The sequence below is a fragment of the Semicossyphus pulcher genome, unplaced genomic scaffold (assembly GCF_022749685.1).
Source record: "Semicossyphus pulcher isolate SPU_LCO1_2020_fin unplaced genomic scaffold, fSemPul1.0.p SCAF_18, whole genome shotgun sequence".
Lineage (NCBI taxonomy): Eukaryota > Metazoa > Chordata > Actinopteri > Labriformes > Labridae > Semicossyphus > Semicossyphus pulcher.
The window spans coordinates 25,267,501-25,290,073 of NW_027211691.1; the positions used below are offsets into that span (position 1 = coordinate 25,267,501).

Below are 22,573 nucleotides of genomic sequence, written 5' to 3' on the forward strand. Positions count from 1 at the left end.
AGTGAGCACAGGCGGACTCGTCTCCTGCAGAGTCAAGAGCTGGTTTTACTGAAACATTTCAAGACGCTCTCTTTATTTTAGTCATCTAAGTTAAGATTGTTTGTTCAGCCTCTCGTGTCTCTCGTAGGAGGAGTTTCCTCTGACAGGTCACCAACAACACATCAAGAGTCCTTCAGTGTGTTCAGCTCTGCCCGAGAGCCTCTGAGCAAGGACGCAACCGTGCTGACCACATAAGAAAAGAGTCACAGCAGCGCTCAGTGTGTGTGTGTGTGTGTGTGTGTGTGTGTGTGGAAATACCCAGTAACAACCTCACACTGTGCAGTCTGCCAGATCACACAGGGAGCACCTTTATCAAGAGGCACACACACACACACACACACACACACACACACATACACACACACACACACTGGGTTTCTCCTCTCTGTCTCTTTCTCCACAAAGAAACTTCATTACTGCCGACTTTCAGGCTCATTTTTCACTCACACACAAACACTGAGAGGACAGTTACAGGCTGCAAATGATTCTTATCAAAACCTTCAACTGATTCATAAAAAGTGTGCAGGGTCATCAGAGGTCAGAGGTGGGACACCTGGGGACGAGGAGTCCTTCATCGCTACAGAAGCTGCTGCTTCTTTGCCTCGTGTTGCACCTGCGAGTTTGACCCTCGAATCGTTTCTTTGTTCCTGTCTGTTCAATAATAAAGCGAACACACCGATCAGCCATAACATGATGACCACTGACAGGTGAGCTGAATGACATTGATTATCTCGTTACAATGGCCCCTGGCAGTGAGTGGGATACATTAGGCAGCAAGTCAACAGTTTGTCCTTGAAGGGGACGTGTTGGAAGCAGGAATAACGGGCGAGTGTAAGAATGTGAGCGACTTTGACCAGAGCCACATTGTGATGTCTGGACGACTGGGACAGAGCATCTCCAAACCTGCAGCTCCCAGTGTTCCCGCTCTGCAGCGGTCAGGGTCGACCAAAGGTGGTCCAAGGAAGGAAAACCAGCAACAGGGTCATTGATGGGGGAGTGAAGGCTGGCCCGTGTGGTCCGATCCAACAGAAGAGCTGCTGCAGCTCAAACTGCTGAAAGAGTTAAAGCTGGTTCTGATAGAAAGGTGTCAGAACACACAGAGCATCACAGTTTGTCGTGTATGAGGCTGTGTAGCTGCAGACCGCTCAGGGGGCCCATGCTGACCCCTGTCCACCACAGAAAGCTCCTACAATGGGCAGGTGAGCATCAGAACTGGACCACGGAGCGATGGAAGAAGGCGGCCTGGTCTGATGAGTCACATTTTTCTTTTACATCAGTGAATCAGTGCCAGATACCTCAGCACACCTTCAGAGGTCGAGAGGTGAACATGCCTCGACGGGTCAGGGCTCATAATGTTATGGCTGATCGGTTATCACTCATCTCCTCCGGCTCCTTTTTACGGCCCTAATAGGCCGTCACACTTTCATTATAACAAGAAACATTTTAATTACCTCCAACAACCCGTGCTGCAGCCCCGTGTTACCTGAGAGTTACACAGGTGGGACGGAAACATCACTTATTACTCATTAATGAGGGTAAAACTAAAGGGAGTGCCTGGATAAATAAATGAAGAGTAGCTACATTCATTTTTAGTTTTCTGTCGCTTTAACAAGAACATATCTACCAGCAGCAGCCGACAAACCACACTGCCTGCTGCCATGTCAGGTTAAGTAGCCCCAGGAGAGTCTGTGGGCTTAATGCACGGCCGCTCTATGGATAAAAGCTAAGCAAATGCTATATACGCTTGAGATCTTTACACACATGGAAATACTGATACGTGAAACCCAGAGAGCGAAGGTAAACGACAAACAACAAGAGACAGTGGAAGCATTAGCAGACATTGATTCTGTCAGCACAGTAATGTCCTGACATGATCCTCTACACACTGGCTTACATAACACACACACACACACACACACACACGCACACACACACGCACACACGCACACACACACACACACACACACACACACACACACACACACACACACACACACACACACACACACACACACACGCACACACAGCAGAGGCTCTCCTGTCCGTCAGAAAGGCTAGCTAAATGCTATGTAAACATCAGCGAGGATTAGAGGCTTTATCCTCTAAAGAACTTAGCGACTCCAGACTGCAATGTGATACTGTTGACGTGACTCAGCCTTTATCTGAGACCTGAACGGCTCATCAGTGAATGGAGTCAGAAGTTTGGACTGTTTACGCTGCACAAGTACACAGCTCCATCAAACTGCAGGGGAGGAGAGGGCAGCGGCACAGGGACATTATATAACTGCTGCTTGTGTTGACTAAACGAGGCTTCTTGTGTGTGAGACTGTCCGACCAGGTGAACATGCAGGACAGAGGAGCATTAATCAAACCAATCAGCACTTTTCATTCAGTTTTCTCGTTTCATGCACCAGGTCGATGTATTGTTCATACTTTATATAATACTCAATATTTTTATTGTTACTTAATTCTCTTTATTTTGTGGCCAGTGGAACTTTGTTAAATTTCTATCTTATTTTTATTCTTTTTCTATCAAGAAGTTTAAAGGTTTTCTGCATGTGGAGGACAAACAGACAAGAAGCCGAGGTAGCCTCAGGGTTTGAAAAGTGCCTTAAACCTGCATTCTTTCTAACGTCCAGCAGGGGGCGGAGTCAATGAGACAGTGCTCCTCCTCCTCTCCTGATTTATTCCCTCAGTAAACATGTTCCTGATGAGTGTCAGTCTCTCATTTCTTCAGCACAGCACAATGTTCATTTAGTCAGTGACGCTCCCTTTTAGAGTCACACAGACCAGGAAGAGGGGAGGGTTCAGGGCGGGGCTACCTGTGATTGACAGGTCACTGCAACAGCGACCTGAAAATGAGGGTCGAGGGGTAACAGTGAGTCATTCTTTAAGAGGATGAAATTGAATTTGTGGCATTTTGAGGAAAATTTGAGGCTAAAATCTGAAGTTTTAATCTAAAATGCACTTGGTCACTTTATTCCAGCAGTAGACATTTAATTAACTTCATAAAACATCTCGATCCAGGTAACTCTCCCACAGCGGCCCTCCTTTGGGCCCAGTCCCACAGTTTGAACACCACTGCTGCAGGCCGACCCACCGCCTCTGTTTCTACTTATAAACTTTATTACCATTTTCTGCCGCACACAGCTGCCTGCAGCCTGAGCTGAGGAAACCTGACACCGCCGGACAGGTGCATGTGTGTGTGTGTGTGTGTGTGTGTGTGTGTGCAGGTGTGATCAACAACATCAGCCTTTCACACCTCAGGTGAACCAATTACCATATTGCATCAACCCATCAGTTCCTGTCAGATCGTCGGCACACCTGCAGGGTCAGTCACGGTGGTTTACAGAGATCCGACCCGTTTCTGTCAGCTCCGATACTGAGACACACACAGCTCTTACATCCACGAGACAGAACACACACATACACACACACACACACACACACACGCACACACACACACACACACACACACACACACGCACGCACACACACACACACACACACACACACTAGCCTCTAGAAAAGCAGAGAAATCCACACCTATATTTCCTCTTTGAATCCTGAGGTTTTAAATTGTACAAAAGGGTTTGAGGCCGATTCAAAGGTCAAAGGTCGTTTCCCAAACAGTCCACTTCTTGAACTCGCCTCAGTTTGTTTAGTTGCATTAACATTCTTGGTAACAAAAGTTTGTAAGATGGCAGAGCGTATCGGACAATCGGCATCGAGTCAGGATCAGGCCTGCAGGATGAGAACGCTCTGCCGTGGGCCATTACATCGTTTAATATTACAATAACAATATCAAGGACAATACACACACACATATTAAGAGTGTATATCAGCTATAACCCTCAGTCGCCTCACAGGTTCGAGTCCTGGTTCGGACGTAGTGGGCCTTTCTGTGTGGAGTCTGCATGTTCTCCCTGTGCATGCGTGGGTTCCCTCCGGGTACTCCGGCTTCCTCCCACAGTCCAAACACATGCTGGTTAGGTTCAGTGGTGACTCTCAAATTCCCACTGGTCAAAAAACTTGCCAACACCCGCTAACAGCCGGCTTTTTAGCTCAGTGTGAAAGGTTACAATCGATATTCAGACCCGGGTCACATGACTCTGCAGTAGACCCCGGTAATTATCGGCTTCCTCCCACAGTCCAAACACATGCTCGTTAGCTTCATTGGTGACTCTAAACTGCCCGCAGGTGTGAGCATGAAAGGTTGTCTGTCTGTGTGTTGACTGTCGCCCCACCACCCTCAAAATAACAACAAGTATAGATACTGGATGGATGGATATCTAAGCTTAACCTCGCCCCACGCTTTCAGAAACTTCAGTGGGAATATTTCAGACTTGTGTTCCTACCAGGTTTCCGATGCTCAGCATGCCGTTGAACTCGTCGGTCATGGGGTAGTGCTCCATGGCCATGAAGAGCGTGTTGAGGACGATGCAGATGGTGATGGCGAGGTCCAGGAAGGGGTCCATCACCATGATCTTCACCAGCTGCTTCAGCCTCAGCCAGGAGGGGGAGCACTCCCACACCAGGTAACGGTGGGCGAAGACGTACCAGCAAGGGTGGCACTTCTTATGGGCCTCCTCGAGCTCTGCACGACCCGGGAAAAAAACACAACAAAGGGTCAAAGGAGAGGTGGACTCAGCACAGATAGACAAGAGATAATCAGGACGGTGGACTGTAATTGTCTCACATGAATACTCGTAAGTGAAAAAAGCTCTGGTATTTCTCCAGTAGAGTTCCTCAGCTGGCAGCCTGACACAGGCTGCAAAGACTGCAACGTAATCCTTTGGGTCAAATGTGCCCAGTCAAAGCGCGTCCACTAAAAGTTTCTGTTGTTTCCACTGACAGGCTCAGATTGTTACAGAGGCCTACAGAGAGCGATGTAACGTCTGTGTGTGGTTAAAACAATCCTCTTCCTCTGTAACCAAAAGGTCTATCTCTGTAGGGATCCTTTCTGTCATGTTGTCACACACTTAGAAGAACAATCTGAGCCTGTCCGCCTTTCTCGGAGAGGTACGATGGTTTGGCACAAACACCCCAAAGATTTATGTTGCAGCCACTGCAGCTACCCCAAATGTTTTTGTCCCTGTTGGTAATTTAAACCACGACACATAAACAGGTTTAATGCTGGAATTTCCCCTTGAAATTAAAAGTCGAGTTGTTAGATTTTTATTTTATTTTGTCAAGTAAAAAGTCCGTAGATTCAAGACTCCAGCCAAGGTCATGTCAACGCTGGAACAAGCACAACAGACTAAACTAAAGCCACAAATTAAAGTTTGTTAACTTGAAGATAAAACATGATCGAAAAACAAGGTCAGAGATGAAGAGGTTAAGTGGATTCACTGTCTTGTAGCCAAGAACACAGAGGCCATTTTTATATCAAGAATACAGGAAACAACACAGAAATGATAAAGAAACAGGAGGAATAAAAGGAATGAAGGAAAGAGGAAAGGAAGGAAGGAGATGATGGAGGGTGTACGGGTGGATGGAGTGACGACAGGAGTGGGTTTTTGTATTTTCCCGTATAATGATCTGTTCTGTAAGAGCAGCGACTGCCGAGGGGAGAGACAGTGACTCAGCAGACCTACCGCACACACACGCACACACACACACACACACACACACACACACACACGCAAATGAATGCTGATTTGGACAAATATGAACCCAAAAATCTAATACATGAATATCATCAAACATGGACACACACACACACACACACACACACACACACACGCAATGATCTCATGGTTAATGAGGGTAACAAGGATAACACTCTCTCTCTCTCTCTCTCTCTCTCTCTCTCTCTTTCCCACTCTCCGGCACACACAAAGCCAGTGATCCCCTGGGGTTGGTCGGGCCAGTGACAAACACACGCACACACGCACACACGCACATACACACACACACACACACACACACACACACTTACAGACAAACTCAGACATGGTTACACAATTCACTTTATCCCACAAACACACACAGACCGCCAAAAACAGAGCACACGCACATACACAAAGAAGTTAACGTGGATGCAAAATTCAGACGGATTTATGGTTACACAATCTCTCACACACACACACACACACACACACACACACACACACTTGTGTTTTGTTTAAGACTACAAGAGTTTTAAGCTCATTTTTTAACGTATTTGTTTGAACCGGTGCAGTCGCCCCCTGCTGGACATTAGAAAGAAAGCGGCTTTAAGGCTCCGGCTATGTCCACTTGTTATGTACAGTCTGTGGTCCGAGGGCGAGTTCAGCTGATGTGGGACAGATTATGAGAGATACTCCAGTAGACCTACAAGAGAAAACAAGTCGAACTTTCTGCAGTGACCTTTCTATAAATCATTTAGGCCTTATTCACATTTAATCTTGGAATAAATGGGGATACGCCATTTATTAGGTGCAACACACCTTCAAACACACCCTGACCCCGTTCAGGTAACGAGGGACAGCTTGATGGTTAAGTGGGACAGTCATTCTAAGATTAAAAAAACAGGCATCTCTGCGCATTAGAGATTCTTGTAATAAAACTGCCTCTGCTGTTGCTCCTCACCTTCCATGGCGTCGGTGAGGTAGCTGGCAGCGCTGAGCGCCCTCCCTCTGCGCTCGAACTCCTGTGTGGACGAAGGACGAGGAAGCAGCATCGTACTGAGCTCCGTGGTGGACGTGGGGACCTGAGACGGAGAGAGAGAGAGACAGAGAGAGAGAGAGAGAGAGAGAGAGAGACAGAGAGAGAGTTTTTATTCTGCTCTAAATATACACAAAACAACCACTTTAATACAAACTGAAATACGCTCCTTTAAAACATACAGTAAATACGATGGTGGCCCTGAAGGTCAAATACTGTGATTTGTGACAAGTCACATTTTCTGAAATGTTTTGTTTTTTTTCAATGATGTTTTCTTTGGTAAAATGTTGATGTGTTTTTTGAAATATTTATGTTGTCTGAAAAGCTTCGTCTAAAGTCGTCAACCTTTCTTTAATGTCCTCATGTTTCCTAAAATGTAATGTCGTATGTAATGTAAGGAATATTGTCTTTTTTGAAATATTGTTTTTTTTTCATACTTTTTAAAAATATTGTTATACTGAAATATTGTTTTTGAAATATATATATAAAAAAATTAAATATTGTTTTTGAAATATATATAAAAAAATTAAATATATATATATTTTAATATTTTTTTTAAATTATTTTGAAATATTGTGTTTTTTTTAAATGTTGTTATTCTGAAATATTGTTTTTGTTAAAATACTATTTTGAAATATTGTTGTTTCTTTTCTTCAATGTTGTAGTGATTTCTGAAATATTGTTGTGTTGTAATTGAAATGAAAATTCATTAATTAATTAATTAAATGAAATGTTGTACATTTTTGTCATAGGGTATACGAACAATAATAGCACCAGCACTACAACATTTCCCTCGGAGCTGAAGTGAAGTGAAACTGTAAAGTAGTAAAAAATAAAAATACTTGAGTAAGGACCTAAAACTGCCCCGCACAGTGCATGAATATTTTATGTCGTCACCTTCCAGCAGTTACATTTTGCCATTATCCTGTCCCAATGAAACCTTTGTTGTCTTTACTACATTTTAAATAAAGTTCTGTTTATTTGAACAGTTCTTTAACCTGCATGAACTCTAATCTGCTCAGGTGTGATTACATAACACTTCCTGGTAACTGTTCCTCCAATGTGACGTGACGCATGGCCCTGAAGGTTGCCGCCTACGACGCCGCCTACATCCTGTCTGTGTGCCAGGCAGGGAAGCACCAGGGAAACACACACATACACACACACACACACTCTCACAGCAGCCAGCCGTGCTCTAATGTAGCTTCCGTTAGCTGCTGTGGGTTGTCATGGTAAGATTTCCGTGGCAGCAAAGCGTGTGCTCCCTCCCTCCTCCTCCTCCCACTCGTCTCTCCATCAGACGGGGCGGCAGGACGGCAGGTCTGCGCTCTTCATGGACACGAGGAAGCAGAAAAACTTCATGTCCACACATGAAACTACGAACTGAACTCGGAGCAGATCTGAGCTCCCACACAATCACAGTATGAAGTTACTTTTCAAAGCTCTGCGTCACTTTTTAATCATTTTCCTGTGGGGATATGAAGGTTTTTATGTCAACAGAGCCTGAGGTGGGAAAAAATACAAGTGTCATTTCCTGTCAGTGCGTGTATCGACTGGGGGCAGACATCCCATCCTCGTGCTATCTAAATAAGCCAGAGTGTACATAGTTTTATTATCATTCCTTTCAGTAGCATATCTTTTGTTTATTCTTGTATTATTGTTTGTTTTCCTTATTTATTGCGTGATAACTCCTTCCTTTACTCTGACTCTTCAGCTGCTGTAACAAGTGAATTTACCCAATGCTGGATCAATAATGGTTATCTTATCTTCACCCAGACAACAAGAACATACAGTAAGGGTAAAACTCTACATGAATAACTGTTTTGTAAAATCTGTTCATGAGCTCCACTACTAAACTACTTGTCCTTCTCTTTCTTATTTCTCTTCCTCTGCTATTAAACCCTTTTTCTTCTTCTTCTTCTTATATAATCGTGTAGCTATCAGGGCAGGTTGTCAGCAGGTGGAGGTGGCTGAACACCTCCAGGCGTGGAGCTGCTGTGTTTGTCCTCATGGTGCTCTAACCTAGTGTCTGATGGGAAAAAGGACGACTGCAAACGAGTATGAAAATAAATGTAATCCCTCATGACACGGAGCTATCTGCCTTTCAGCTGCAGGTGTTATAAGGTTCTTCTAGAAGAGTGAAGAAGAAACTAAGACTCACGTCTCGCAAGTGGATACTAGCAGACATGTATAATATGTTAGAAATTACAACACATTAGAAACGACTAGGCCAAGTTGTGTACTAACTGTATCCCAAATGGATTAACCAGAAACAGCTGTTACATCGCTCTCTTCAAAGCCACCAGACTCCATTGATAAAAACAATAATTTTAACCCTGCAGAACACAGACATTTCTGGTCTACTTCTGCCTCAAGCTGTTAGTATGTTTGTGTGATTGTTATTGTTGTTATAGTTCTTATCACACAATAACACAAAAAAACTAACCAATCGAGACAGCAGTAAACCAGCAACTCCCGTGTTCTGGAACATAAGATGCTTTTCTGAAGCCAGAATCAGAGGTAACGTCGCTCTCTTCAAAGCCACCAGACCCCATTGACAAAAACAGTCATTTTAGAACATTTTGTGTTATTATGTTACACAATGTTTTCTTGGATCCAAACAAACCATTTAAAAACACCAGAGTCAAACAATAAGACTAAAAAAAACTTATCTATTGAGGCAGCAGTAGACCAGCAACTCCTGCGTTCTGCGAGGTAAAACTACTGTTTTTGTCAATGGAGTCTGGTCAAGTTTTTATTGTGTAATTTAGTCTTGCATCCAAACTAACTGTATAAAACACCTAAAGTCTAACACACACAAAGAGGTCATCGCAGCGGTAGACAAGCATCCCCAGGGTAAAATCAGTGTTTTTCTGAATGGAGTCTGGTGTGTGTGCAGAGAGCGATGTAACGTCTGTGTGTGGTTAAAGCAATCATCTTCCTCTGTAACAAGAAGGTCTATCTCTGTAGGGATCCTTTCTGTCATGTTCTCTGACACTCAGAATAACAACTTTTAAGGATTAGCATTTCTATTGGACGTTTTTTGATGGGATTACAGAGCGATTCCAACACTTTGTACTTTTCTGTCATTTAGATTTTAAATGTGTCAAAATAGCGCCCAGTACAATAAACTGTCTAGAGCAGAGAAATTACATTCACTGACCAACTGAATCTTGTTGAATGATACTGACAGTGAAGTTATCATCTCCTTTTCTGAATAGCTGCGTTGTGCAACACGTGCATGTGTTCAGGTGAGAATAAAGACACCTGATGTAGAGAACCAAACGTGTGTCTGCTGTCAGCGCTCGTTTCAGAGAACATCCGGCTCTAGAAGCTACCGACGAGAGAGAGTGTGTTCCTGTGTGAGTGTTTCACTGTGAAACAAACAAAAAAACCGTCAGAGAAAATGTACAACACACACACACACACACACACACACACACACACAGAGGTTTTCTCTCTGTTTCTGTGTGTGTTTGGTCACTGAGTCATGCAGAGTGAGTGTAATCTGATTATCATATCTGCTTGTTTCTAAAAGGACATAACGCACAATGTGTGTGTGTGTGTGTGTGCGCGTGTGGGTTTCCATGCACACAGCTGAATTTACTGGATGTTAACAGCCTTGGTGCAAAATAAAGACAAAATATGAAATATGAGTGAGAGTCTGAATATATTTGTTTGCATTTATGAAACATAAACTAGTCAACTCGTGTTTAAAGGAACCTTTTTGAGCCGCGACCCCCCAAAAAGTAGGTTGGGGTTCACGGCCACCTCCTTCTTAAGTTTGTCCTCTCTGCCCTGTTGGCTCTGCTGCTCACACAGGCGTGCATCGCCCGCAGCTCGGAGCAGATTCAGCCTCTCTGCACACAAGAAGCAGACTGCATCGAGGAGCAACACTGAGCGACCCTCTGCTGCAGAAACACACGTTTCTCTGCTCCTCGTTTGCCCAGGGGCTACATCACACATGAGAGTTACCCTACGACCTCATGACGGAGACTAACAGGAAACAAACCTGCATTACAGACAGAACATACAAAGCTTCTGTTGTTTGGACGGTTGTGGCTGATGACTTTATTAAGAGCGTAACGCGCCTGTGTGGGCGTCCAGAGAGGATCCCCGCGAAAGTTTGTGAATTTCTAATCTCATAAATTTACAATTTTTTTTCTGGCAAATTCACGACTTTAATCTTGGAATCTTAATTTTTATTTTTTTACAATGGCTCTAATACGCCGTCGTAATCTTGAGACCAGATTTAAAAGCTGGATTCTTCTTCTATAAAAACGGGATCTGAATGGCCAGTTTTGCCAACGTGTCATTTCCTGCCACTGTTGATTAGCCACACTGTTCATACAATGATTTTGACACATAACTTCATTTTGTTCTCAAAGATAAAAAACTGAAGCTGTTGCTAACACAGAGTTATGACTAAAGAAGCTGCAGGTCAAACGCCATCCTGTCAAGCTTGTGCACACACTGCTGCTGCTCGGTTGAAGTCAGAGGTCATTAGAAAAGCTAGCAGTATGGACTCACTGATTATACTGTACAAAAAGACAATTTTACGACTTTATTTAATGACTACGGTGGATCTTGTTCATATTTAATGATGGACATGATTTTAACTCTACGATGTACAGAGTTTCCTGATGGTCACATTGTTATGTTGTTACCGTTAGCTTGTTAGCTCATTTAGGAACTGTCCATTTGAGTCTCTAGTCGTCAATGAACTCATATGAACTGGCCTTCAAAAGCAAAGCAGACGTTTAAGTACCCTCAACCACTGAGGTGAAAATAAATCAGAATGGTTCATGTGAATGTAGTGAATTAAAAACACATGAATGTTTGTGAGGCGTTTTTAAACAGTCAGACACCTGCAGCAGTGTGGCTCCTCTGCGTGTCTGTTTGTGTGTTTAGGAAGGACGCCTCAGTAACGTGGCTGTGCTGCTATGTGTGGCTTTAACCCGCCTGCCATCGCAGTGACACTATGTGAGTTAAGGTATGTGTGTATGTGTGTGCAGATAGGGGGAATACCACTGCTTTGTTATCTGATATGGTTGATTTGAGTGTGTGTGTGTGTGTGTGTGTGTGTGTGTGTGTGTGTGTGTGTGTGTGTGTTTAGCCCATGATATCAGAGTGGAGTTATGCAAAGCGCTGATTCATAATTCACATGTCTGAGTGTCGGAAGGCTGCAGGCTCCACCATTGTTTCCACTGCCACGAACACACACACACACACACACACACACACACACAAACATGACCAGTACTCACACTCTCCTCCTTGACCTTCTCCATAGTGCAGGCAGGCAGCTGCCCCTGCAGCGGCGGTGGGGAAACCCCGTTCTGGTCCATGGCAACAAACAGCTTCCCGTTGACGTTTAGAGTTGGATAAAAAACCTGAAGACAAGAAATAAGAAAATGTTCGAATCACAGAGATCTTTCTTTTTACAGACATTTAGTTAGATTTAAAATGTTAATCTCAAAATATTTGATCTTTTCGAATCAAATCAGGTTCAAGTCTGGATCACCTGGGAGCCGCGGCTGGCGGTGCTGTAGGTGCTCGGGCGTCGTTTGGGCCACGGGTGGGGCAGGATGCCGCTGAACGTCCCCCCGCTGTAGGTCCGACCCCCGACGCCCTCAACCACGTCACCCGGCACGCTGTACTCGTCGTCCGCCATCTCCCCCTCTGACCCCCGGCTCCTCAGACGGAAGTTAAAGATGGAGGAGACCTGACTGCTCCGCCGCGTCCTCGTGGAGAAGGAGCGGCCGAGGAGCGGGTGGAGGGGCTGGAGGAGGAAGGAAAACATGTTGGTTTTTAATTTAGGAAACGTTTGACGTGATGCTTCACTGTTCTTTAGAGTCTTCCTCTCTTACCTTCCCCCCGTCCGTCATGTCCACCTGCAGCAGCTTCTCCTCTGATAGGTTCCCCTCTACATCGGCCACTCCCATCAGCGCTTGGCTCCGCCTCCGCTCCTCCATGATGTCCAATGGCAGAGCGAACGGAGACAGATCTGGTGACATCATCGAGTCCGAGTCCAGAGCTTTCTGAGCGGCCACCTGGTGTGTGTGACGGATTCATACATTTACAGATATACATAAAGTTTATGAAGAAGCAACAGAGAGTGAAACAGACGGTAAGAAGATATCGGTTTTTTTTAGCTTCCGTCCTCCATAAAAAACCCTGATCATGTGTGCAGTGGAATTTATCAAGTTTATTCAGTCATAGTAAATATATTATAATTCTGTCGTAGCTGTGTAAGGAAGCTGTGATATTATATTTCCATGTTATTGTGGGACACTTCCATCAAGAGTCAAGAGTCAGATCAGGGTCAGGATCCAGACAGAACTCATCCCATCCGTTTACCTGCTGCTCCTTCTTCAGCCTCTCCATGGCCACCTGGAACTCTCGCTCCTTCTGACACGCCTCAGCGATGGTCGCCTGGTTCTGCTCCTCGTAGGCCATCGCCACCACGGCCAGGATCAGGTTGACCAGGTAGAAGGAGCCCAGGAAGATCACCACCACGAAGAACACCATGTAGGTCTTACCGGCCGAACGCAGCGTCTACAGGCACACACACAAACACACAAACACACGCACACACATAAAGGTCATCTTTTTCACTAGCCACTAAAAATTCACAGTGTCGTCTACTGTTAAGCTGCCAAAATCCAGCAGAAGGAAAAAGAGAGGAGATGATAGACAGATGGAATGCGTCATTACAGTTATTACCAGGTTCTCAAAGCTCCTCAAGCCACCAGACTCCATTGACAAAAACACTAATTTTACATGAGGAGTGGTTGATCTACTGCTGTCTTAATTGGTATGTTTTATGTTTCATTGTGTGTTACACAAATATTGTGTAACATTTAGATTATCAAAGTCATCCACCGATGGCAGCGGAAGACCTGAAACTTGTTCCGCAAGTTAAAAATTCTGCAAGAAACTCATTTTGTCAACGGAGTAACGCTGGTTACTTTCTGGCTTCAGGAAAAGCCTCGTACTCTTTGACAAAAAGGTCTGTCTCTTTAAGGATATTCTGTCGCATCCCAACTAAATATTTAAACCACTGAAGTCACACAATAACAGACAAATTGAGGCAGCAGATAACAAGCAACTCCACTGTTCTGCTAGGTTAAATGACTGTTTTTCTGAATGGAGTCTGGTGTGTGTGCAGAGAGCGATGTAACGTCTGTGTGTGGTTAAAACAATCATCTTCCTCTGTAACAAAAAGGTCTATCTCTGTAGGGATCCTTTCTGTCATGTTGTCACACACTTAGAATAACAATCTGAGCCTGTCAGTGGAAACAACAAGAACTTGTAGTGGACGACCTTTGATAATAGTAAGAATATATTGCAGCTGTTACAGCCTGTTGTGTGGCTGCAGGCTGAAAAAATCTACAGGAGCAATACCAAAACTTTTTGTACCCCAAAATATGTAAAAGGGACCCAGGTTTAAAGTGCTGGACATCCCCTTTAATGATCAAAGTTTAATTTCCCTGTTGCTTTGTTACCTGGTGGTAGAGGTTTTCCCAGTAGTCTTGTGTCATCAGGCGAAACAAGGACAGGAAGGCCCAGCCGAAGGTGTCGAAGCTGGTGTAGCCGTAGTTCGGGTTCCTTCCTGCTTTCAGACAGTCGAATCCATCCGGACATTTCCTGCAACACACACACAAACACACACACACACACACACAGCAGCTGTTACTTGGTGTGACTGTCTGTCAAACTTTTTTTTCCTCTAATCATAGAAATATCAGCATGTTGGTTTTGTACTCAGGAATAAAAGTCAGAGGATTTTCAGAGTACATTTCAAGGATTTTTAAGACACCAACTCTCTCATCACGTATTCAGAGGCAGGTGTTATGTAACTGTAACTACTGGTTCTCTCAAAACTGTGATGTGGAAAATCTCACACCACAGGTTTGTGTAGAAAGTGGGTGTAGGAACATTTAGAACGCTGAGACATCTCAATCATAAATTTGTCTGTCCCTCCCCCCTGCTGACACCGACACCAGCTCTGTTTCCTCATCGCTGTTTACGACTGAAGGCTTGTTACCGCGGATGCGACCAGGACCCGCCCACACGTGTCACAGCGGAGACGGAACATACAACGCGGGGACGGCATTCATCATAATTGATATTCCACATTCATATCCCATCACATCCATCGCCGCCCACACGGTCACATCTGATCCGCTGATACACGACAGCTCCAGCGCCGGTCAGTGGAGACTTTACAGCTGCTGCTTCTGCAAACAGACACACTGGGAGCAGCTTCAACCCACAGTGTTACTAATAGAGGAGGTCACCTGGACCATATTCATGGCAGCGATTACATCAAGAACAGCTTTTGGATTTGCATTAAAAAATACAACTCTTTTCAATCTGGTAGTTTAGTTAGCTAGTCCCAAATATGAGGTGTTAGCTCTTCAGTTAGCTTAGCACAGAAACAGCTGGGAGAAATGTCCTTTAGAGGGACATGTCTTACTTGATACTGTGAGGACGTTTCAGAGCGTGGACGCTGCTGTTACTGCAGGAAACAAGCTACAGCAGGATCTACACTTTACACAAGTGTCTGTACTTTCACCTGAGTAAAGAATGAGTGCATTTATGCAACCTTTCATCCCACTCTTTAATAATCAGGTGTTTATGTCAGGCTATTTTTCTAATCAAACGCTTAAAATTCTCACAATAATATGAACTGTATTGATGAAACGAGGCCCAAAAGTCATTGAAGAGCAGAAGAAAAAGTGGAGGACTTCTGAGTTCATTTAACCAGGAAGTCCCTGAGAATCATCTCCCTTTGGGGAAGTTAAATTCTGCTTGTAGAGATGTTTTGTTGAGTGTTAGAGGATAAATGTGAAGCCTGTGAGAGCGGTGGAGGAGTTGTGGAGCTTGAGGAAGAGTTTGACATTAACAGAATCACGAACGACGCAGCTTGAACAAACCTCTGGTTGAACAAAGCTCTGACTCACAGCCGAGCTTCAGGCTGACTCACACAAGAGGCTGCCGCTGTGCAGACGCTATCTGGGGATTCAAACCGACAACCTCAGCCCACCGCGCTGACCCGTCCCGGCTGGCGCCGCCCCCGCCGGGCCACCGCGCACAGCTGGGGAGGATTTAAGCAGCGGCTTGCTCTGACTCATCATGAACAACCTGCATGTATTTATTATCACCTTAATACACAACATTCACAGGTAATGGTAATTCATTCATTACACATGTAAATAAAGTATTCAGTTATATAAGCTTCATGTAAAACAGCTGTGTGACGGGAAGAGATGAAAACATGTTCAGTTTTACACTCATAATGGTCGAAATGATGCTACAGGGGACACACAGTACAGCATGCTAACAGTACATACGGCCAGTTACTGCACATTTGTGCATTATCAGTAATCACAGAGCTTTTAAATTTATATATATATACAGGATACAGCCGACTCTAAATAACTATTTCAGTGTTTTATAACCAGTGGTGTTTTAATTACATTTAAACAGAGTGACCTGAGATTGGTCGTTTTTAAAGGGGGATTCCAGCATTTTAACCATCAGCTCTATTTTAACATATTTTTGGGATCAAAGGTCGTCCACTAAAAGTTCTTGTTGTTTCCACTGACAGGCTCAGATTGTTATTCTAAGTGTGTGACAACATGACAGAAAGGATCCCTACAGAGATAGACCTTTTTGTTACAGAGGAAGATGATTGTTTTAACCACACACAGACGTTACATCGCTCTCTGCACACACACCAGACTCCATTCAGAAAAACAGCAATTTTATCTCACAAACTAGAGTCGCTGGTGTATCGCTGCCGTCAGTTTGTGTGTCACTGTGTGTTACACAAACGTAGCGTTTGATTTAAACTTACCATGAAACAAAGTTACACAACAGCTCAAACAAACTAAACAATCAAGGCTACTGTTGAACAGCAACTAGAGCATGTTCTGTGAGGTAAAATGACCGTTTTTGTCAATGGGGTTTGGTGCTGTTTCTAGCAGGATCTTGCCTTAACACTAAATCTCTGCAGGGATCCTTTCTGTGATGCTGTCAGACACTTAGAAAACAATCTGAGTCAGTGCTCAGATGACGTGTTTAATATGTTAAAATATGGAAAACTACAAAAATATAATCCACATTACAGAAGTTTAAGTGTCTGTAACTGATACCAATGCTCTTTAAATACTTTTATACCGGGCATTTTGGTACAGCAGATAATTTCATAAAGTTTTATAATCATTTTAAATTGTTATTAAAAACAATACATGGCACATTCGTTCTTACATTAACCTCCACTTGTCTCCAGCTTATTTATAATTGTTAATATTACTTTATCACAGTATGTTTCCATCTAGAGTATTAACTATGTGCATTTGTTTTAAACGTGTCCCTCTTATCTGAGCGCCAACAGCTAAAGCAGAATGAGCGTTTAACACAACACAGCAGAAAAGCAGCACTGAATAAGAATCTGCCATCACAAAGTCTTTGACCTTTGAAGCATTCAGCTGGAACAGTCAATTTCATGCCATTTCAATCTCAAACTAACTAATACAATTTGTATTATGAAACCATAAACCAGTGAAAAACACATTTCTACCGCGTGTCGCTGAAAAGCAATCATTGTCAGGCTGCAGAACTTCACAGACGGTGAAGCAAATCTTATATTTCATTATAAATTATTCACATACAGTAACTGCCGTGGTAAAAGCACAGGCCTACAGGGAAAACAATCAATAATCTAATGCAAACAATACAGCAACAACAATCAATGTTAAAGCAATAAAACATCTCAGTGCACTGCTCATCCAGACATTACGGTAAGAAGCAGACAGACAAAAACAACCCGAGCACAAACTGTTGATCCAAACAACAACGACAGTCAACTTCAACTTCAGCTAATGACTAAACACTGTGGTTAATGACACCGGCTCAGTTTACATTTCATATTAGAGTCATATTAGAGTCATTACGGTATCAGAAACAGGTTTAAACCTGACAGAAATCTTCAGTGGTGACCTCTAGTGGCTGATTGAAGTATTTTAAGTCATAATGAAGTAAGAAAGTGAAAAAAGTCCTTTTGGGGTGATTGACGGGTCAAACAAACGCACACCTTTAGACGAGGTGAATGACGTTAGTTTCCTTTGTGAAACAAAAGTTAACACTGACTTCTTTTAAAGTCAGCAGATCGCCATATTTTACGCATATTCACACGTTTCATTGAAAAACAGGAAGCCAGGGAGGGATTTGTAGCTGATATGGACTTAAGTAAACTCAGTGATGACACATAGCTTTTAGCTAGCACGTGTAGGTCCGGTGCAGCTTGAGGGGAGGGGCTTAAAGGTTCAAGTATGATGATGACTGCAGGATAATTACAGTTTTTAATGTGTTCAAGGAAATGACAAATATTAAGCAACAACGTTTTGGTTATTGTTGGGACATGTGGATTGAAATGCAGATATTCACGCTTATGGAAAGTTCACTGACTCTAGTGTTAGTGTTAGTTACGCCTCCTCTCGCCGTTCCTCCTCTACTCTGCTACTCGGGGACAGAACGCTGCAGGAGCCCCATTTGTCCACAGAGCTGTCAATCACGAGGCCACACCCCCTTTTCAGAAAAATGAACACTTGGACATAAATCAGCATGATAAGAACTAAACCATTTTATAGTTTGGCTCATGTCCCATCTGTTAACATGGAGGAGGCGGGCTTTATGAGCTATACTGGAGCCAGTCAGCAGGGGGCGATAGAGAGGGTTTGGCTTCACTTTGAGGGAGCCGTCATGTCGGCCATCTTTTTATACAGACTGTGGGTGTTTTGTTAGACTTGTTAGAAAATGTATATAATTACTTATTAAAGGAATCCAAAACTAAACTGCAGAGCGTATTCTTATCTAGGCATTACGGTAAAACTAAACATGAGCCGTGCATTATTTAATAATGTCATTCTGATAAAGGATGAAAAAGCTGTACACAAGGTAACTCAAGTCAATATTAACATAATCTAAGTTGTTTACTGTCAGCTGATTTCAGCCTGACGGTTCACTTATGTAATTTAGATGTGATAACAAAATTAAAGGAGCTGCTGATACAAACATTACAGTAACAACAATCAATGCTGATTGAATGAGAGACAGAGGCCATGATGTGAACACTACGGTAACAACAGCAGATATTACAAGTATTACGGTTTAAATCAAAAATAACACAACGCACACAGCTACTCTGATAACACCAGGGATGAAGTCATCACACACACACACACACACACACACACACACACACACACATCACTGACGAGTCATTTTGATGCCAGTTAGACTGACACCAACTCTGAGCCAGGCCACTGCATCTTACACACACACGCACACACACACACACACACACAGAATGTGATGTGTGTCATTCGTCCACTTCCATCCAGCCGTCCACCCATCTTGGTGTGAGTGAGTCAACATGGTGGCATGTGAGTGGAGAGAGTGGATGTGGAGTGTGTGTGATGGGCTGACTGAGTGTGTGTTTGTGTGTCTGAGGGGCTCGAGGACGTAAAGAGAGTGTGTTTGGGAAAAAAGACAGGAGGATGTGTGTGTGTGTGTCTATGTGTGTGTGTGAGGTGTCAGAGTGTGAGAGCCAGCAGTTATCTCTCACACACACCTCTTCCTGTGTTAATGGAGGGACGCCACTTCAGACCCCCCACTCTCACTAAAGGGGGCCCCTCAGTCCGGCACTTATACACCTACATCACCTACACACACACACACTTTACACACACTAACTCATATATGTGTTTTCCAAAACTTCTCACACACACTCTTCTCAAACACACTAACACTTGGTAGAGGATGAAGACACAAAGATTGGAACACTTATGAGTCGTATTTAGTTTCGTTCTTCTGATAACGCAACAATGGGAAAAGATTTCAAAATAAGAGCATGCACTGTGTGTCAGAGGGGTAAACAAATGTCCAGAGTGATGAATAAACATATTTTAGGCAATACATTTCTTTTTTTCAAACCAGAAAACGGCCATTACATCACTCTCTTCAAAGCCACCAGACTCCATTGACAAAAACAGTCATTTTACCTCCCAGAACACAGGGAGTTGCTGTTCTACCGCTGCCTCATTTGGGTAGTTATATTCAGTTACTTTGTGTGACACAAATATTTTGTTGGATCTTAACCAACCATTTGAAACAACAGAGTCACAAAATAACACAAACAAACTGGCTGATCTAGGCAGCAGACAAGCAACTCTTAAGATCTGTGAGGTAAAATCACTGTTTATGTGAATGGAGTCTGGTGGCTCTGAAGAGAACGATTTACGGTTTCAAAAAAGCATCTTCCTCTTTAACAAAATGTCAAAAACAAGAACTTTTAATGGACTTTGAGTTACATATTTCAAAAAACTTGAGAAAGAGACAGAGAGAGAGAGAGACAGGCAGGCAGAGAGACATACAGGTACACATGAAGACAAACAAACATGCTGGCACTATTCTGAGAGACATCCTGGGAATTTCTCTCTCTCTCTCTTTGTGTTTGTGTGTTCACTTCATGTTCCCCCTGCCATTCAGTTTTGTTCCCTATGACCTCCTACACACACACACACACACACACACACACACACACCTCTAATTATAACACTCAGGTAAACTCGAGTCCGGGAGGAAGAGAGTACTTAGCATCGCTATAGCAACCGTATCACGGTGCTGGTTGCCGGGGGAGATTGTTTTGTGCCATCTCTGTTGGGAGACGGAAGGACCAGGGGTGTGTGTGCATGTGTGTGTATGTGAACTTTCCATGTTCCTCACCACACCTCACACAGACTCGGAACATACTGCAGGTTCAAATACATACACACATGCAGGTAACAGGAGTGTACACGTTTCTCACCTCACTTGTACTTCAACTCGAAATAAATAAACCCAATCCATCTTAATCTACATTTATCTGCTCTGATCTTGAATTATGAATACATCCAATGTAATGTAATGTAATGTAATGTAATCTCATGTGATGTAATGTAATCTCATGTAATGTGCCGCTCTTCTAATTAGAATCTTGTCTTAATATTCTGATCTTGTCAGCATGTCGTGCGTATTTTCTGTCCTAATCTGTTTTTTTCTAGCTGTTAATAATTCTAATCTAATAATCTTCCTAATCTAATCTCATCCAGTGCTATCTAATCTACTTAAATCTAAACCAATCTAATGTAATCTACTCCAATGTAATCTACTCTAATATGACATAATCTAATCAAACCAATCTAATCTAATCTGAAGCCTCTTTGACATTGCCATTCAGCCTCAGTGCCGTAACGAAGCTCCGCCGTCATGCAGCCTTTACCCTTTTACATCGGACCACGCAGCGGCCGCAGTGCAGTTTTGTCCTCGTGTTCCAGCGTTGTGCGAGCAACGTGTGCACGAGGTGTAAACAAACTAAAACACACACACACACGGCGCTGATCCACCCTGCCGGCTCCGCTGTTTACAAAGACGCTGTTATGTCTCTGTGACTTCCTCTGATGCCGCCGCAGAGGTGGAACGACTTCGCCCCACCGTTACGCCTCCGTGCGTTTCACATAGAAGACGGAGCGTAACAGAGCCGTAACCTCGCCTTGAACTGGCAGTGTAAATACTCTACTCTAATCTACACTTACATTTCCTTGTCTAATCTAATTTTGTCAATCCCAATCTATCTTCATCTAGACTAGTCTAGATTATTTATCAAAGTAGTATTAGTCTATCCAAACCTATTTTAGATTTATCTAGTCTGAGTCTAAACCACTCCGACCTCATCTACAATAATATTGTCAAATCCACTTTAGTCTATCGTAATCATTATAATGTTTTTGTATCTAATGTAATATAAATGTAGTTTAGCCCCGTTTATCAATATAAAGTGATTTAATCTACCTAAATCTGATCAGTTTAATCTGATGCTTCTATGCTAATTTGTATTATTTAGATTAACAAATAGAATCCAGCTGGTCCTCCCTTTGATCTCATCTATTCGGAGTTTCTGGCTTCTCATAATAATATTGTCACATCAAACGTGGTCTCTCCTAATCTGTCTCGTGAAATCTTAATCCAGCCCAGTCTAATAAAACGTGTATGTAATCTGATCTCACCTAAAGTATCTTTAATGATATTAATCTGATTTAATGTAGTCTTGTTTAATTTATTCTTAGTTCTTTATCGTATATTTAAAGAGAGGATAAAGAGAGGATGTCAGAGGTCAAAGGTTAGGAGACGTTTGGGTAGAGCTTTGAAGCCGCCTATGTTAATGTAAGGTCATTTTTCTGGTGTTCTTCACTGAGACAGTTGGAGAAAATCCTTCTGGCTGTGGTTCTGTTTTCTGTCTCCTCAGTGACACAGCAGCTCCTGAAATAGAAGCTAAACTATCGAGGCGGGTCGCCGCGCTGTTAGCATCACAGCACAGAGCAGGCTGGCTGCGAACCAGAGCTTTGATCACCACATTTGGTCACATTAATAACAGAGTCAGCTCCGATGTGTTATCATTAGAACATCTACGCTCTCCTGATTACACACACACACACACACACACACACTCTCTCTGTCAGCCCACTGAGGAGTGTTCACACCAGCCTGATCCTGATAGACTCGTTCAAAGTTACTTAGAAAAACATTCATCAACATTCCTGTTGAGTCGTTACGTCACAAAATAAAAGCAGTGCAGAGTTTGAAGAGACGTCCAGTTAATCAGCCGTTAACCCTTTGAACCCCAGACTTCTCCAGCTCGGGATTCACACCCTTCAGTTACAGGCTTATGGAATTATCACTCCATGCGTTAGCGAGATAAATTGTTATTTTCAGAGTCAGCTGAGTGTTAAGATGAGTCCAGGCTGAACACAAAACTATTATTAGAGAGGTGCAAATA

The 22,573-nt window shown here is 43.3% G+C and overlaps 1 protein-coding gene across 1 annotated transcript in view; it reads right to left on the minus strand.

Annotated features, from left to right (window-relative positions):
• LOC138595705 (sodium channel protein type 3 subunit alpha-like) overlaps positions 1 to 22,573 on the minus strand; it is a 153,263-nt gene that overhangs the window by 78,240 nt on the left and 52,450 nt on the right. Inside the window, exons 9-15 of the mRNA XM_069667072.1 lie at positions 14,196 to 14,337; positions 13,048 to 13,245; positions 12,558 to 12,740; positions 12,212 to 12,469; positions 11,955 to 12,080; positions 6,613 to 6,733; positions 4,398 to 4,636 (exon numbers count right to left, since the gene is read on the minus strand). Coding sequence (XP_069523173.1) covers positions 4,398 to 4,636; positions 6,613 to 6,733; positions 11,955 to 12,080; positions 12,212 to 12,469; positions 12,558 to 12,740; positions 13,048 to 13,245; positions 14,196 to 14,337 — 1,267 coding nt within the window. The remainder of the gene's footprint in view (positions 1 to 4,397; positions 4,637 to 6,612; positions 6,734 to 11,954; positions 12,081 to 12,211; positions 12,470 to 12,557; positions 12,741 to 13,047; positions 13,246 to 14,195; positions 14,338 to 22,573) is intronic.